Source organism: Mobula hypostoma, chromosome 1 (genome assembly GCF_963921235.1).
Source record: "Mobula hypostoma chromosome 1, sMobHyp1.1, whole genome shotgun sequence".
Taxonomy (NCBI): domain Eukaryota; kingdom Metazoa; phylum Chordata; class Chondrichthyes; order Myliobatiformes; family Myliobatidae; genus Mobula; species Mobula hypostoma.
The window spans coordinates 246,413,843-246,432,987 of record NC_086097.1 but is presented as its reverse complement, the minus strand read 5'-3'; the positions used below and the strand labels follow the sequence as shown (position 1 = coordinate 246,432,987).

Below are 19,145 nucleotides of genomic sequence, written 5' to 3'. Positions count from 1 at the left end.
GCCATGGCATCAATGTAATTGAACCAAGATAGGCTGTAGGTAATGTTGACTCATAGGAACTTGAATTTCTTCACCCTCTCATCCTCAGCACCATAAAGAGGAACATAAAGAGGAAACAATACACCTGTGCACCTCTTCCAGAAGTCCATGATTAGCTCTTTTGCTATGGTAACACTGAGGGATGGTGGTGGGTCCCATATCTCCTTCCTGTGCTCCAACTGATTCTGGTTTGAGATACAGCCCTGCAGCCCACTACCATGGTGTCATCTGCAAACTTGGTGTTGCAAACCAAACAAATGTTGGTTTGTTGACTGCTTTCAGCAGATCTACAAAGGAGACCGACAGAACATTAGGTTCTCGTATATCATAATCTGGCAAATGTCTTCGATTACCCTTCCACTCACAGAAGGAAGGATAAATACTCCTGAGAGCAAGAAGGTTTACTACAGTTTGCCTAATAGGAGACTAATTTGTTGAGCAAGCTTTCATTTCCTTAGTCTTGTTTCAATGATTTATGCTTCTTCTGAAAGAGAGCTGGTGCAGTTAAATACTCTTCTGTGATGCTTCCAATAACTTTTCATATCATCAGATCGCGCAGGGCAGTTCTTTTTAAACGTATCAAAGACTTCAGTAATAAACAGGTTCCATCTGCTAAAGGCATGAAAATTGGCTGTGAGAGGACATTTGTGTAGATTGTTTCAAAGAATATACTCTATACTTTATTGTCACCAAACAATTCGTACTAGAACGTACAATCATCACAGCGATATTTGATTCTGCACTTCACACTCCCTGGTTTACAAATATTAAATATTAAAAATATTAAAAATTAGTAAATATTAAAATTTAAAATTATAAATCATAAATAGAAAATAGAAAAATGGGAAGTATGGTATTGCAAAAAAAACAAGAGGCAGGTCGGGATATTTGGAGGGTACGGCCCAGATCCAGGTCAGGATCCATTCAGCAGTCTTATCACTGAGGATATGAGGACCTGCAAACCATTTTCCGAAAGTCATCCAGAATATTTGTGTTTAGGACTAAGGATAAATACTTTGCCAAGTCCAATAGACTCTGTATTTTAATGTCCAGAGATGAAACATAGGGCCAACATTTCTCTTCCACCAAGTAAGATGGTGCCTTCTCTCACAACTGCTCTGAAAGGACTGTCATGGTTATATACCTATATCAGGTGATTGGATATTCACTCACAATCTAAAACATTCTTCCTCATTTTCTCAGCTGAATTATTTCAACTGAAAACTGAGGTCCACTAATAATCTATATTGTTCAAAAAAGTAGATGGCTTGTAGACCAACATGGGAACTGCAGATTCTTTCATGGATAGAACAGGAGATATTTGTGGGTGAGTAGTTTAATGGGTTTTACACTGGGCCTCAGTGTGCTCTCAGTGGATAGACTCAAGGTTTTCTGTGATATCTCCAATGCTTCTTCTCCACTTTGAATGGACATGGACTGGAAGTTTCCAGGAATCAGTGGAGAATGTTGCACTTGTTCAAGGAGTCTTTAAGAATGTCTTTGAATCTTCTCTGCCTGTCTGCCAAGGCTCCTTCTTTTGAGTAACCAGGATTGAACCATGTTCTGTTTCCAGGGTTTCTCTGTGGGCTTATCCAGATTTGTTGAGGTAAGAAAATTTTTTTTGATCTTTGCCTCATTTTTTGATGTACGCTGATGAGAACAACCCTTTTTATGATGCGTTTGAGTTTAATTCTCACAATGATAGAGAATCTTTAATGAAAATAGAACAAAAAGTAGGATTGTTCGTGGATCATAAATACAAGAGATTCTGCAGATGCTGGAAATCTTGAGCAACACGCACAACGTGCTGGGGCACCTCAGCTAGTCAGGCATGTATTAATTTAGCCCAGTAGGCTCTAAAGATCATTATAAATTAGTACTGTAACTTATTTGTGCTGATCAAATAAGCAACACTAGAAGTCAAAGTCAAAGGTCAAAGGTAAATTTACTGGACACCAGTAAAAAAACTGAAAATGTTGGAAACTGTCAGCAGTGCCTGTGAAAAATGAGACAGGATTGACATTTCATATCAACAAGCTGATGAAGCCACATCGATAATAGAAAATGGAAGACTATGTTGGAGAGAAAGGTTAGATTGATCTTGGAGTAGGTTAAAAGGTTGGTACACGTCATTGGCCAAAGCGCCTGCGCTGTGCTGTAATGTTCTATGTTCTATAAAATGTTAGCGTTGTATCTCATTCCATTTATGCAGCATGGCAGGCTGAGTATTCCTTAAAACTTCTGTTTTATTTTATTTGTGATCAAAAAACCCAGTTCTCTGATCTGCCTTCCAGTTCAGCACCACTCAGAGCTGCATGTGAAATCTCATAGATTCAGAGGTCAAAGATTTTCTCCTTAACCACTGTTCCCTCTAAGCTCAACGGATGTGTGGTCACGCAGTAACTGAAATGCTTCAGCGCACATAACCTTTGTTGTCACACAGCTGGAGTTTTCTGTTACGTAATGTTAATTTTGAAATCATGCCAGTATAATTTTGAAATCTATGCTAATATAATTGTGAAATACTCTGTAATTAATTGTGTTAATGAATATAATCCATAAATTTCCTAAATAATAAACATACCGTAACCTTTTAGACATTTTAGAACTTCAACCTATTTACTTTGTCAGTGTTTCAAGTTACAACACTGTTGAAAATTCTGACAATAAACACAGAATGGAAATCGATAGCTCATTGTTAATAAACTGCTGGAGCGCTGAACACTGATGATGTCTACTTGATATTCATTGTATATGCATATTACAAAAAAACATTTAAAGTACTGCACAGTTTCAAACCATCTAAAAATTTCCTGCTCAGATTAATGGTTGGGCTGTGCACCTGTAAAAGAACTTAGAGGGAACGTTGTCGGTAACTTGGAATTGTTTCCTGTGCTCCAGCACAGTATTTCCCTTTGGGATCAGGTTTATCAAATTACTTTATCAGTATAATAGGTCTTTCTCCATCTCATGTTTTCACATACGGGACTCCTTAACCTTCTTGATTGTACAGTTATGTTAACATACTCTTTATTAGTTACACCTGTATACCTGCTCATTAATGCAAGTATATAATCAGCCCATCATGTAGCAACAACTCAATGCATAAAAGCATGCAGACATGGTCAAGAGATTATGTTGTTGTTTAGACCAAACATCAGAATGGGGATGAAATGTGATGTAAGAGACTTTGGCCGTGGAATGATTGTTGGTGCCAGACATGGTGGTCTGAGTATCTCAGAAACTGATGATCTCCTGGGATTTTCACACAGAACAGTTTACAGAGACTGGTGCAATAAACCAAAAATATCCAGTCCTGCTGAACGGTCTCAGCCCGAAACGTTGACTGTACTATTTTCCATAAATGCTGCCCGACTTGCAGAGTTCCTCCAGCATTTTGTATATATTGCCTTGGATTTTCAGCATCTGCAGATTTTCTCTTGTTTGTGATTGAACATTCAGTGAATGGCAGTTCTGTGGGAGAAAATGCCTTGTTTGTGAGACAGGTCAGAGGAGAATGGCCAGACTGGTTTACACTGAAAGGAAGGTAACAGTAACTCAAATAACCACACGTTACAACAGTGGTGTGCAGGAGAGCATCTGTGAATGCACAACATATTGAACCTTGAAGAAGGTGGATACAGCAGCAGAAAACCATGAACATACACTCAGTGGAGATACCTAATAAAGTAGCCACTGAGTGTATAATTTACTTGAGATTCAGATTCAGATTTATTTATCACATGTACATCAAAACGTGTAGAGAATTGCACCATTTGCATTAACAACCAATAATCCCAAGTATGTGCTATGGATAAGTGTTTCCACACATTCCTGCACCAGCATAACATGCCCACAATGCTCAGCGGAACAGAACATACCAAGCGACAAAATAACAACAGCAAAACAAGCCTTGTTCCACCTGCCCACCACCCACACACATACACAGTCTTCTAACCCCGGGACAGGCCATCTTCGGCCTTCTGCCCGCAGTGGACTTGCAGACACTGGGCTCAGGCTTACCCAGAGGACTCGCAGAGATTCGTAGGCTTGGGATTCTGGACTTCCGATTGACCTCTGGGCTTTGATCTTTGGTATCGACTCATGGATTTGCCTCTGACATGAATTAGGGCTTTGGATGAAGGCCCAAACTCCAGGCCTCGAATGCCAGATTTGCCAATAACAGGATACCAAATCTCTTCACCTTCTGCCGTCCCAGTATCCACCACTCGACCACATACAGTTCCATGATCTCTATACCTTATTCAGTGAAGGGACCTAGACAAGCTGTTCTGTGCAGATATCACAGATATCTATAGAAATGAACTGATTCATTTTGTACACCTGGATATATATATAGTATTAACTGTTAAGTCAGCTATCACACCCATACACACTATTTCTTACAGTTCATCTGATCCTGTCATGTATTAACTCTTTGGATTAACTCTTTTTTCTGTACTAATACAACCAAATACAAATCAGAATCAGGTTTAATATCACTGGCCTATGTCATAAAATTTGCTGTTATGAGGCAGCAGTACATTGCAATAAATAATAGTAAAAACTACAAATTACAATAAGAAGTATATATATATTTTTTTTGAAAAAGCTAAATTAACACACATAAAATGCTGGAGGAACTCGGCCGGTCAGGCAGCATTTATGGAAAAGAGTAATGAAAAAGAGATGAAAACGGTCGATGTTTCCGGCCGAGACCCTTCATGGGGATTGAGAAGGAAGGGGGAAGGAGCCTGAATAAACAGGTGGGGGGGAGGGGAAAGAGACTAGCTGGAAGGTGATAGGTGAAGCAAGGTGGGTGGGAAAGAATTAAATAAGTAATGCAAAAAGAGAAAAAAAACAGAAAACAGCCTGTATTCCTACCTATCCTATCATTCCCAGATGAAGAAATTCCATATATTATTCCATATATAATACCTATATTAAACCTTTAGTGTTTAGGAAATGAAGAGAATAGGCCAACTTTAATACCAGTGATATCTTCATGTTGCTGTTAAAGATTAGCTTTATTTCTCACATACATTGAAACATATGCCATCTGTGTCAACGACCAACACAGTCTGAGGATGAGCTGGGGGCAGCCTGCAAGTGCAGCTATGCTTCCGGCGCCAACATAGCATGCCCACAACTTATTAACCCTAACACGTACATCTTTGGAATGTGGGAGGAAACCAGAGTATCAGGAGGAAACCCACGTGGTCATGGGGAGAAGGTATGAACTCCTTTCAGACAGTGGTGGGAACTGAACCGGGGTCGCTGGAGCTGTAAAGCATTACATTCACCGCTATGCTACTGTGTCACCCAGTCTCTGCCTTAATTACACTACTGTGCAAAAGTCTTAGGCACCCTAGCTGTGCCTATGTGCCCAAGTCTTTTGCACAGTGCTGTATATTTCAAGTGGTTGTTAGGAAACATTTTTTCCCTGGAAGGTGTCAATCATCTGAGGTATTCTTGTGGCTGCATTCATCCACATTGATGTCACAGCCAAGAGGGCTCACCAAAGCCTCTGCTTCCTCAGGAGGATAAAGACATTTGGCTCTTACTAATTTTTATCAATGCACCATTGAAAGCACTCTGTTTGGATGCATAACGGTTTGGTATGGTAACAGCTCTGCACGTGACCGCAAGAAACTGCAGCGAGTTGTGGACACAGCTCAGCACGTCCCAGAAACCAGCCTCCCCTCCACAGACTCTGTATATTTCTCACAGCCCCTGTAAAGCAGCCAGCATAATCAATACTACATCCATCCCACATATTCTCTCTTCTTCCCCTTCCATCAAGCAGAAGGTACAAAAGTCTGAAAGCACATACCGCCAGGCTCAAGGACAGCTTCTATCCCATTGTTATCAGACTCTTCAACTGACCTCTTGTACAAAAAGATGGACTTTTGGCCTTACAATCTACCTTGTTATGATCTTGCAGTTTATCATTTACCTTCACTGCACTTTCTCCGTAGCCTTTACACTTTATTGTCATTGTTTTACCTTTTTCTAGCTCAATGCACCCTGTATTAGTTTGATCTGTATGAACAGTGGGCAGATAAGCTTTTCACTCTAGAAGCATGTGACAATGCCAATACCAAGATTCAAGTACATTTATTATCAAAGAATGTATAAATTACACAACCTTGAGATTTGCTTGCTCACAGATAGCCACACAGCAAGAAATTCAAAAGAACCCAGTTAAAGAACAAAAAGAATGAAAATAAAAGTAAAAGACCAACACAGAAGAGAGATGAGGAGGCCAGAGGGAGATGAATCTGTAGAATTCATTGCCACAGACGGCTGCGGAGGCCAAGTCATTGGGTATATTTAAAGTTTGTTGTTTATTAAGAGTGCCAAAGGTTACAGGGAGAAGGCAGGAGAATGGTTTGAAAGGGATTAATCAGCCATGATAGAATGGCAGTGCAGACTCAATGGGCTGAATGGCCTAATTCTGCTCCTTTGTCTTCTGGTCTTCTGGTCTAAGAGTTCAAAAATTTTACCATTGTGTTCTTGAAATAACAAGATTGCTGAAGAAAAATTATGTAAATGATATATAAACAATAATCTCCATGAGGTGTGTGTTTCCAAATAATCCTTATGGCCTTTTATTCAATAGGCCGGAGTCATTCAATTCCTTGTACTCTTCCTATTGCAATCTTTACAACAGATTAACATATTGTAGAACTCTGTAGCACAGTAAAGGCCTTTGGACCAAAATGTTGTGCCAATCTCTTAACTTACTCCATCTGAACTATCCCTCCTACATAGCCCTCAATTTTTGTGTCATCCATTGGCCTATCTAAGAGTCTCATGAATGCCTGTCTCTGCCACCATCCGTGGCAGGGCATCCCACACACTCACCACTCTCTACGTAAAACATTTACCTCTGACATTCCCCCCTATACTTTCCTCCAATCACCTTAAAATTATGCCCCCTTGTCTTCTGCCCTGGGAAAAAGTCTCTGGCTGACCACTTGATCTATGCCTCTTATCATCTATCAAGTTACCTCTCATCCTATTTCAGTCCAAAGAGAAAAGCCTTAACTTGCTCAACCTATCAAGACATGTTCTCTAGTCTAGACAGTATCCTGTTAAATCTCCCCCGCATCTTCTCTAGACCTTCATGTCTATCCAGAACAATTAAGTCCCAGGTTGTGAGATCTACAGGAATGCGTCGATATTATTATACAGATTTAAATTACTCAGCAGATTTTATTGGAGTTACAGACTCACATTTACCCAGTTCTTATTGGTAGCATTCCTGGATTACTTTGAACTTTTTTTTATCACACTGATAATTCCTTCTCAGTGGGAGTGGAATCGTTTTAACTTACTGAGAAGTGAATAAGTAAAATTTATTGTTTAAGTAATGTCACTGGAGAATGAGACCCTAATGGTTTAATTCCCTGCCAAAAGAAACTGAAGCAATTAAACTATAAACATGAGAAAGAGTGCAGATGCTGGAAATCCAAAGCAACACACACAAAATGTTGGAGGAACTCAGCAGGTCAGGCAGCATCTGTCAGAATGAATAAACAATTGACATTTTGGGCCAAGACCTTCTTCGGGACTGGAAAAGAAGGGAGAAGATGCCAAAATAAAAAGATGTGGGGAGTGGAAGGAAGATAGCTGGAAGGCGATAGGTGAAGCTAGGTGGGTGGGAAAGGTAAAGGAATCTGATAGGAGAGGAGAGCAGACTGTAGAAAAAGGGAAGGAGAAAGAGAAAGGTGACAGGCAGGTGAGAAGTGTTAAGGGGCCAGAGTGGGGAATAGAAGAGGAGAGGGGGAGTGATTTTTTACTATCAGAATCAGAATCAGTTTATTATCACTGGCATGTGACGTGAAATTTGTTAACAGCAGCAGCACTTCAATGCAATACATAATCTAGCAGAGAAAAAAACTGATAATAATAAATAAAATAATTATTATAATAAATAAACAAGTAAATCAATTACATATATTGGATAGATTTTTTAAAATGTGCAAAAACAGAAATACTGTGCAATAAAAGAAGTGAGGTAGTTTCCAAAGATTCAATGTTCATTTAGGAATCGTTTGGCAGAGGGGAAGAAGCTGTTCCTGAATCACTGAGTGTGTGCCTTCAAGCTTTTGTACCTCCTACCTGATGGTAACTGTGAGAAATGGGCATGCCCTGGGTGCTGGAGGTCCTTAATAACGGACGCTGCCTTTCTGAGACACCGCTCCCGGAAGATGTCCTGGGTACTATGTAGGCTAGTACCCAAGATGGAGCTGACTAGATTTACAACCTTCTGCAGCTTCTTTCGGTCCTGTGCAGTATCCCCTCCATACCAGACAGTGATGTAGCCTGTCAGAATGCTCTCCACGGTACAACTATAGAAGTTTTTGAGTGTATTTGTTGACATGCCAAATCTCTTCAAACTAATAATAAAATATAGTTGCTACCTTGCCTTCTTTATAACTACATCGATATGTTGGGACCAGGTTAGATCCTCAGAGATCTTGACACCCAGGAACTTGAAGCTGCTCACTCTCTCCACTTCTGATCCCTCTGTGAGGATTGGTATGTGTTCCTTTGTCTTACCCTTCCTGAAGTCCACAATCAGCTCTTTTGTCTTACTGGCATTGAGTGCCAGGTTGTTGCTGCGGCATATCTCACTCCTGTACGCCCTCTCGCCACCACCTGAGATTCTACTAGGAGAAGAAATCAATATTCATGCCATCAGGTTGGAGGCTACCCAGACAGAATATAAGGTGTTGCTCCTCCACCCTGAGTGTGGCCTCATTGCGGCACACGAGTTGGGCATGGACTGACAGTAAGCTGCAATGCTACGATAGTACTGTTTGTTGTTTACCTGTGCTGCGCACTACATGTACTTTGAATTATATTTTATTAACTTATTTGTAGTAATATTTTGTTTTATGTGCTGTGTGTGATATATGTTTCGTGGGTGCACCATGGTTTGGAGGAACAATGTTTTGTTTGTTTGTATATATGTAAAGTCAGATGACAATCAACTTGAACTTGAACTTGTACAGAGTTCCTGCTGGAAATGTGAGATGGGTTCAATAGGAGGAGCTGTTGGCTCTGGAAACTCAGCTCACTGAGTTGGGAAGGGAGAGGGAACACTGTCCATCTGTGCTGCTATACTCACTGATAGCTTGCAAAGGGAAGCACTCCTCAGTTCTATAAAGATGGAAAAATAAAGAGAAACTTCAAATCTTAAGCAGCTACTTTCCCCAAGCGGTAAGGCTGATCAACACCTCCACCCTCCACACACCCAACCACGACTACTTTATCATCTCCTGTCAGTCTCCTTTACGTATAGCCACTTGTGTATCCAGCGTCACTTTATGAACATATAATTAATCTACATATATCTATCACTTTATGAACATATAATTAATCTATCTTATGTGTTTATATGCGGAGGTACACTCATACCCCACACCAAAAATATTCTATCAACCTTTCCGATTGCAAAATGGAGAAACTGAATTAAAACAGAAAAAAGGAACACTACAGCACAAATAAGAGAAGATCTGCAGATGCTGGATATCGAAGCAACACACACAAAATGCTGGAGGCACTCAGCAGGCCAGGCAGCATCTGTGGAAAAGAGTACTGTTGATGTTTCTGGCCAAGACCCTTCCGGAGGACTTAAATGTGCCTTAAGTACAGTGGCTTGCAAAAGTTTGGACACCCTTGGTCAAAATTTCTGTTACTGTGAATAGTTAAGTGAGTAGAAGATGAACTGATCTCCAAAAGTCATAAAGTTAAAGATGAAACATTCTTTTCAACATTTTAAGCAAGATTAGTGTGTTATTTTTGTTTTGTACAATTTTAGAGTGAAAAAAAGGAAAGGAGCACCGTGCAAAAGTTTGGGCATCCCAAGAGATCTCAGATAACATTTACCAAGGTCCCAGACCTTAATTAGCTTGTTAGGGCTATGGCTTGTTCACAGTCATCGTTAGGAAAGGCCAGGTGATGCAAATTTCAAAGCTTTATAAATACCCTGACTCCTCAAACCTTGTCCCAACAATCAGCAGCCATGGGCTCCTCTAAGCAGCTGTATAGCACTCTGAAAGTTAAAATAAACGATGTCCACAAAGCAGGAGAAAGCTATAAGGAGATAGCAAAACATTTTCAGGTAGCCGTTTCCTCAGTTCGTAATGTAATTAAGAAATGGCAGTTAACAGGAATGGTGGAGGTCAAGTTGAGGTCTGGAAGATGAAGAAAACTTTCCGAGAGAACTGCTCATGGGATTGCTAGAAAGGCAAATCAAAACCCCCGTTTGACTGCAAAAGACCTTCAGGAAGGTTTAGCAGACTCTGGACTGCTGGTGCACTATTTTACTGTGCAGTGACACCTGCACAAATATGACCTTCATGGAAGAGTGATCAGAAGAAATCCTTTCCTGCATCCTCACCACAAAATTCAGCATCAGAAGTTTGCAAAGGAACATCGAAACAAGCCTGATGCATTTTGGAAACAAGTCCTGTGGACTGATGAAGTTGAAATAGAACTTTTTGGCCACAATGAGCAAAGGTATGTTTGGAGTAAAAAGGGTGCATAATTTCATGAAAAGAACCCCTCTCCAACTGTTAAGCACGGGGGTGGATCGATCATGCTTTGGGCTTGTGTTGCAGCCAGTGGCATGGGGAACATTTCACTGGTAGAGGGAAGAATGAATTCAATTAAATACCAGCAAATTCTGGAAGCAAGCATCACACCATCTGTAAAAAAGCTGAAGATGAAAAGAGGATGGCTTCTACAACAGGATAATGATCCTAAACACACCTCACAATCCACAATGGACTACCTCAAGAGGCGCAAGCTGAAGGTTTTGCCATGGCCCTCACAGTCCCCCAACCTAAACATCATTGAAAATCTGTGGATAGACCTCAAAAGAGCAGTGCATGCAAGATGGCCCAAGAATCTCACAGAACTAGAAGCCTTTTGCAAGGAAGAATGGGCAAAAATCCCCCAAACAAGAATTGAAAGGCTCCTAACTGGCTACAAAAAGTGTTCACAAGCTGTGATACTTGCCAAATGGGGTGTTACTAAGTACTGACCATGCAGGGTGCCCAAACTTTTGCTTCGGGCCCTTTTCCTTTTTTGTTATTTTGAAACTGTAAAAGATGAAAATAAAAATGTAATCTTGCTTAAAATATTAAAGAAATGTGTCATCTTTAACTTTATGCCTTTTGGAAATCAGATCATCTTTTACTCGCTTAGCTATTCACAGTAACAGAAGTTTTAACCAGAGGTGCCCAAAATTTTGCATGCCACTTTATATCTGCCTCTACCACCACCCCTGGCAGCCCGTTCAGTGCATCCTCTACTCTCTGTGTAATGAATTTATCTCTGACATCCCCGCTATACTTCCCTCCAACTTAAAATTAGACCGCTTCATATGAGCCATTTCCTCCCTGCGAAAAATGTATTGCTTATTTATTTAGTATTACTATTTCTTTCCTTTTTATTTGCAGTTTGTTGACTTCTGCGCTCTGGTTATAGTTATTATTCTATTGATTTATTGAGTATGCCCACAAGAAAATGAATCTCAGTATGTTCCCCATGTATATGGTGACATATATGTACTTTAAAAATAATTTTATTTTGAACTTTGATTCTGAATGATAGACGACTTTAAGAGACTCTCAGATAGGCCATGATTGTAAAGAGATCTGGGCAAAATGCAGGCACGAGGGGTTAGTTCAACTATATGCCATTAGCTTAAACAAGGATCATCTTTATTCACCAGATATGTACATTTACATGTATTAGTAATTTGTTGTGTGTTGGCATGAGATTGCAACAAAAACAACATTCAGAAATTATAAAGAATAAAGAATTATATAAAAATAAGGTTACAGGTATGGATACAGAGTAAAATGCACATAAGGACATAAATAAGAGCATGTATTCACAATGTAAACAGCTTTTGTGGGCATGCTAGGTAGGTGCCGGTATGTGTGATGACACTTGCAGACTGCACCCAGTGTACCCTCACAAATGAGAAAAAATCTGCTGGAAATCCGAGCAACACACACAAAATGCTGGAGGAGCTCAGCAGGCCAGGAATGGTTTCAGCCTGAAACGTTGACTGTACTCTTTTCCTAGGTGCTGCCTGGCCTGCTGAGTTCGTCCGGCATTTTGTGTGTGCTGTCCAGCATACCTTCGTACGTGTTGGTTGTTAATGCAAGCAACACATTTCTCAGTATGTTTCAATGTACACTTGACCAATAAACTTGAACTATGTGCTCTCAAGAAGGAAACTTCAGTTAGGCACAACCTCATGGGCTGAAGGGCCTGTTCGTATGCCGATGAAGGATCTTGGCTGGAAATGTTGACTCTTCATTCTTCCAGCATTTTCTGTGTATTACTCTGGATTTCCAGCATCTGCAGAATCTCTTGTGATTATGATTTGCTGTTCACATGTTTTACTGTTTTAATACTCTAACAGTTAAAAAAGTAACTGTCATTAGAATAACACTTGGCTCCTGGTGGTTGTTCATGGTGTCCGATGAAGACGGGAAATGTGTGCAGGAGAGTTTTTAAAGTGGAAAAGCCATTGCACTGATTCAGTTCCACTCTCTCAACCTCAGAAGTCTGGGTCCAGTGGTACAAACAAGCATCACAAACTGGAGTCTTCCTTGGTTGCAGTGGATGACCATGATTTCTTCTGTGCCTTGTCATGCACCTCACTCTCCTCACTACTGTTGCAGTACTGCCTTCCTAGCCACTGGATCTCATTCGAGATCTCATCTACCCAGTCAGCCGGAGCTGACTGCACTTGCTAAGATAGGCGTGTCCCTATCAAACCGGGGTACAGGGCTCACCAGCTACCCTCACCTAGTTTAGCCCTCCTGTCGAAGCGGTGTACCAGGGATTGTCGCATGCAAACAGCTACTTGGAGCCACAGGCGAGAGCTGAGTGTCTGGTGGGGACCATGGTTGAGTGAGCTGCTCAGACTCAACGTGACAAGGCCCTTCACCAAAGGTGCTACCCTTCCCTGGACACCCCACACACCCCACTTAGCTTTTAAATTCAAGGCACTTTATCCCAATACCATTTTGAATGAAGACAAGAAAAGAATGTTCAGAATACGTTTCCTTAGTTTGAAATAATAATTGATGTTGCATGACAATAACTTTAATTGTCCTTGAAAAACAATCTGTAATATTTTGTGTAATTGATATGATCTTGCCTGGGCTGTATATCTATCATGTCATTGACAACTTAATTTGTCTAATTCTGTAGGCCAATCATGCTGTCAACTTTCACAAAATTAGCTTTTCAGTGGTGCCAACAATCATTTAGATAACAATGTTTACGAAAAGAATTAGCAAGATAGAATTGCAATGTCAGTCAACTGACCTAGTCGCATTGTTTTCAAGGATCAAGGAATGTGTAGGTCTGTAGCGATGTGCTACACACAGAGCTAGAAATAACGACACGCAGTCCGTAAGTCGCACTCGAGACTCGTTTATTCAAACTTCGCGGCACTGGCTTTTAAGCTGTTCCCTTCCAGCCCTCTCCGGGCGGAAATGACGTCAGAGGTGCATTACAAAAGTCTCTCCCCGCGTGCGGGCTATTTTGTGAGCCGGTTCACTTGTGTAGAAAGTGGGTCGCCACATAACCCCCCCCACCCCCAGAACCGGCGGAACACCCCCAATATCCACAGTCTGGATTGGTCTCTGTTTGGGCGGTCTGCCTCTGCGTCGTGGTGCCTGAACCTCGACCGGCTGCGCCAAGTCAACATGGGCCGGTTTGAGTCGGCCCACCGTGAAAACCTCCTCTTTCCCCCCAATTTCCAGAATGTACGTGGACCCATTGTTACTGATCACCTTGAACGGCCCCTCGTACAAATACAAACTTACAGTTCTGCAAGTCTTTGGGTACGCAGGTCGGGATCTATCTGTGCTGTGAAGTCAGTACGGGGGCCAGGTTGCCGAGCCTTTCGTGTAGTCTGTCCAGGACTGCTGTGGGTTCTTCCTCTTGCCCCCTTGAGGCTGGTATGAACTCTCCTGGGACGACCAGGGGTGTGCCATACACCAGCTCGGCCGACGAGGTGTGCAGATCCTCTTTGGGCGCTGTGCGGATTCCAAGCAGGACCCAGGGAACCTCGTCCACCCAGTTAGGCCCTTTCAGGCGGGCCATGAGAACCGACGTTAAGTGATGGTGGGAGCGTTTCACCAGTCCGTTCGACTGTGGGTGGTAGGCAGTTGTGTGGTGTAATTGTGCTCCCAACAGGCTGACCACAGCCGACCACAGGCTGGAGGTGAACTGGGCGCCTCTGTCGGAGGTAATGTGGGCCAGTATCCCGAAGCATGCTACCCAGTTTGCAATCAGCGCTCGGGCGCAGGAATCGGCGGTGGTGTTGTTGATCGCCTCTGGCCATCTGGTGAACCGGTCTATCATAGTTAGGAGGTACCACACTCCTCGCGACACTGGCAGGGGCCCCACGATATCCACATAAATGTGGTGGAACCTCCGGCGGGTGGGTTCAAACTGCTGCAGCGGGGCTTTGGTGTGCCGCTGCACCTTGGCTGTTAGGCACTGAGCGTACGTTTTGGCCCATTCACTGACATGTTTGTGAAGTCCATGCCACACGAACTTGCTGGAGACCATCCGGACGGTTATCCTGATAGATGGGTGCGCCAAGCCGTGTATGGAGTTGAAAACTCGCCACCGCCAAGCTGCCGGGATGATGGGGTGAGGTTGGCCGGTAGCCACGTCACACAGGAGGGTCCTCTCACCTGGGCCTACGAGGAAGTCTTGCAGCTGCAAACCCGAGACTGCGGTCCTGTAGCTCCAGCACCCCACCGACTGTTGTGTTGGATGCGTCCACTGTGAGGGCAGTTGGAACGTCCGTTCTGGGGTGCACCAGCATCGCGGCGTCTCCCAAGGTTTCCTTGGCTTTAACGAAAGCAGCTGCGACCTCTTCATCCCGAGTAATGTCATTGCCTTTACCCGACATTAGGGTGAACAAAGGGCACATGATACGGGCTGCTTAGGGGAAGAAGCGGTGGTAGAAGTTCACCATACCAACGAACTCCTGTAGGCCTTTGACTGTATTGGGCCGGGCAAAGTGGTGGATCGCGCCTACCTTGGCGGGCAGAGGTGTTGCCCCATCTTTGGTAATCCTGTGGCCGAGGAAGTCAATGGTGTTGAGTCCGAACTGACATTTGGCCGGGTTGATCGTGAGGCCGAAATCACTCAAGCGGAAGTAGAGCTGGTGGAGGTGGGACAGATGCTCCTGACGACTACTGCTGGCTATGAGGATGTCATCCAAATAGATGAATGCAAAGTCCAGGTCGCGTCCCACCGCATCCATTAGTCACTGGAACGCCTGTGCAGCATTCTTCAGGCCGAACGGTATTCGGAGGAATTCGAACAGGCCGAACGGGGTGATGAGTGCTGTTTTGGGGATGTCTTCAGAGTGTACCGGAATTTGATGGTACCCCCAGACGAGGTCTACTTTGGAAAAGATGCTTGCCCTGTGCAGGTTTGCTGCAAAGTCCTGTACGTGCGGCACGGGGTGGTGGTCTGGAGCTGTAGCCTCATCCAGTCTGCGGTAGTCGCCGCATGGTCTCCAGCCCCCGGCTGCTTTGGGCACCATGTGCAAGGGGGAGGCCCATGGGCTGTCGGACCGCCGTACGATCCCCAATTCCTCCATCCTCTTGAAGTCCTCCTTTGCCAGGCGGAGCTTGTCCAGGGGCAGCCTTCGTGCACGGGCATGGAGGGGTGGTCCGTGGGTCGGAATGTGGTGCTGTGCTCCGTGTCTGGGCATGGCTGCTGTGAACTGCGGTGCCAGAACCGATGGAAAGTCCGCCAGGATTCAAGTGAATTTGTTGTCAGACAGAGTGATGGAGTCCAGGTGTGGGGCTGGCAACTTGGCTTCACCCAGGGAGAACGTCTGGAAAGTCTTGGCATGGACCAGTCTTTTCCCTTGCAAGTCGACCAGCAGGCTGTGGGCCTGCAAGAAGTCCGCCCCCAAGAGTGGTTGGGCCACGGCGGCAAGTGTGAAGTCCCACGTGAACTGGCTGGCGCCGAACTGTAGCTGCACTGTGCAGGTGCCGTAGGTCTGAATCGTGCTGCCGTTTGCGGCCCTCAGGATGGGTCCCGTCACCATTTTGCGGGTGTCATACCCCGTCGGGGGTAAGACGCTGATCTCCGCTCCAGTGTCGACCAAGAAGCGGCGTCCCAACTGCTTGTCCCAGACGTAGAGGAGGCTGTCCTGGTGGCCAGCCGCTGTAGCCATTAGTGGTGGCTGGCCCTGGCGTTTCCCGGGAACTTTCAGGGCGGGCAACAACGGCGGGCTTCTGTGCCCCACCGCTGGTGGTAGAAACACCACTGTTCATTGGCCTCCTCAGTCCTTCCTCTGGGTTGTGTGCGCTCCATTGCCTGGCCTGGTCTGGCCTGCTGTTGGGCGCATGGCTTGGTAATCTGTCCGACGGACGCTCCGCTCTCCCCTTGGCTTTCCACAGCACGCCTGCCCGGGCCGCCACCTTCCGGGGGTCACTGAAATCTGCGTCGGCCAGCAGCAGATGTATGTCCTCGGGCAGTTGCTCTAGGAACGCCTGCTCAAACATGAGGCAGGGCTTGTGTCCTTCAGCCAGGGCCAGCATCTCGTTCGATAATGCTGACGGTGGCCTGTCTCCCAAACCGTCCAGGTGCAGCAAGCGGGCACCTCGCTCACACCATGAGAGGCCAAAGGTCCCTATGAGCAGCGCTTTGAATGCTGCATATTTTCCTTCTTTGGGGGTGACTGTATGAAATCCCCAACCCGTACGGCTGTCTCCTGGTCAAGGGAGCTCACCACGTAATAGTAACGTGTGGAATCCGAAGATATCTGCCGAATCTGGAACTGGGCTTCTGCTTGGTCAAACCACACGCCTGCTCGCAGCGCCCAGAAAGTTGGCAGTTTTAGCGAAACTGCGTGAACAGATGAAGAAGAGTCGATCATCTTTGGTCCAAATCCCGTTTGGACCGTCGGGGGTCACCAGTGTAGGGATGTGCTACACACAGAGCTAGAAATAACGACAGGCAAGTCGCACTTGAGACTTGTTTATTCAAACTTCGCGGCACTGGCTTTTAAGCAGTTCCCTTCCAGCCCTCTCCGGGTGGAAATGACGTCAGAGGCGTGGGCTATTTTGTGAGCCGATTCACTTGTGTAGAAAGTGGGTCGCCGCAGGTCAACAAAATGCTGGAGGAACTGAACAGGTCAGGCAGCATCTAGGGGGGGAATAAACAATTAATGTTTCGTTTAGAGACCCTTCATCAGGATTGGAAAGGAGGGGGAATAAGTTGAGGGTTGGGGGAGAGAGGTGAAGGATGTCTAGCTCGAAGGTGATCAGTGAAGCCAGGTAGGTCAGGGTGGACGTAAGGAGCAGGGAGGAGATGGGTGGAAAAGGTAAAAGGGTGGGAAAAAAGGGAATCTAATAGGAGAGGAGAGTGGACCATGGGAGAGAGGGAAGGAGAAGGAGGAGGAGAAATTTGGAATTTTAGCTGCCTTGGATGTACCTGATATTCTGGCATTTTAGAGAAATAGAGAATTCTAAATTTCCACTACATCACCATTACTAATCAAAACAAATGCATGAAACTTAGATTAATTATTCAATTGTAACATGCATAGTTTCATTGCAAAAACAATTAGCCAGTAATTATTTTTGCCTCTGTGCACATACACCCTACAGGTTTGTGACCCTATTGTAAAAATTTATATCCATAAAAGAAAAAGTGTTTGAATGTGCATGTTTTTAAAAAATAGAATCTCATGTCCAACTTGGAAAAATCAAAAGTTAACAAATATTTCTTATTCTGGCTTCTTAGCCCTTCCTTTCCAATCCTGATGAAGGGTCTTCCTACCATCCATCGGGGTCATTTATCAGGAGCACTGCAAAGACAGAGCCCTTATCTCACCAACAAACAACACACATCAAAGTTGCTGGTGAACGCAGCAGGTCAGGCAGCATCTATAGGAAGAGGTGCAGTCGACGTTTCAGGCCGAGACCCTTCGTCAGGACCTTATCTCACCCTTTGGTTAAGAAAGCATACAATGCATTGGCCTTCATCAATCGTGGGACTGAGTTTAGGAGCTGAGAGGTAATGGTGCAGCTATATTGGACCCTGGTCAGACCCCACTTGGAGTACTGTGGTCAGTTCTGGTCGCCTCCCTATAGGAAGGATGTGGAAACCATAGAAAGGGTGCAGAAGAGATTTACAAGGATGTTTTTTTTAGATTATGAGAACACTCAGTCCTCTTTTATTGTCATTTAGAAATGCATACATGCATTAAGAAATGATACAATGTTTATCCAGAGTGATATCACAGAAAACAAGACAGACCAAAGACTAACACTGACAAAACCACATAATTATAACATATAGATTTAGATTATGAAGACACGGAGCCCTCTTTTTATTGTCATTTAGTAATGCATGCATTAAGAAATGATACAATATTTCCTCCAGTGTGATATGACAAAACACAGGACAGACCAAGACTGAAAAAACTAACAAAACCACATAATTATAACATATAGTTACAACAGTGCAACAATACCATAACTTGATGAAGAAGTCCATGAGCACAGTAAAAAGTTCAAAGTCTCTCAAATGTCCCACATCTCACGCAGACGGGAGAAGGAAGAAAAACTCTCCCTGCCATGCCGACCACAGTCCGATTCATCTGAAAACTACGAGCCTCCGATCAGCTCTCCGACACCGAGTACGGAGCGCCATCTCTGTCCGAATGATTCGACCTCAATCTCGGTCGTCAACAGCAGGCAAAGCCGGGGATTTTGAGGCCTTCCCTCCGGAAGATTCCCGACCACGCAGTAACAACAGCAGCGAACTGGCGTTTCAGAAATTTCTCCAGATATTCCTCTGTGCTTTCATGTCCGTCTCCATCAAATCAGAATTGTCCACGGCCCCTATTTAACAGATACGATATCATTTTTCACCGGAGGGCTGCGCACGCAATGCAAAGCAGTGCAAAGCAATACCATAATTTGATACGGAACAGACCACGGGCACGGTAAAAAAAAGTTCTAAAGTCCTGAGACGATCAACTCCCGAGTCCCCGATAGCAGGCGGCAAAAGGGAGA

The 19,145-nt window shown here is 44.1% G+C and overlaps 1 protein-coding gene across 5 annotated transcripts in view; it reads left to right on the top strand.

The window, feature by feature from the left end:
- The window catches only part of sugct (succinyl-CoA:glutarate-CoA transferase), a 563,356-nt gene that overhangs the window by 337,393 nt on the left and 206,818 nt on the right, over positions 1 to 19,145 (top strand). Inside the window, exons 13-14 of one of the 5 annotated variants that reach the window (XM_063066707.1) lie at positions 1,613 to 1,645; positions 2,314 to 2,377. The exons of the other annotated variants lie outside the window; for them this stretch is intronic. Of the exons in view, the coding sequence (XP_062922777.1) occupies positions 1,613 to 1,645; positions 2,314 to 2,370 (90 nt within the window). The 3' untranslated portion in view covers positions 2,371 to 2,377. Of the gene's footprint in view, positions 1 to 1,612; positions 1,646 to 2,313; positions 2,378 to 19,145 lie in introns of those variants that run through there. 5 annotated transcript variants of the gene reach the window in all.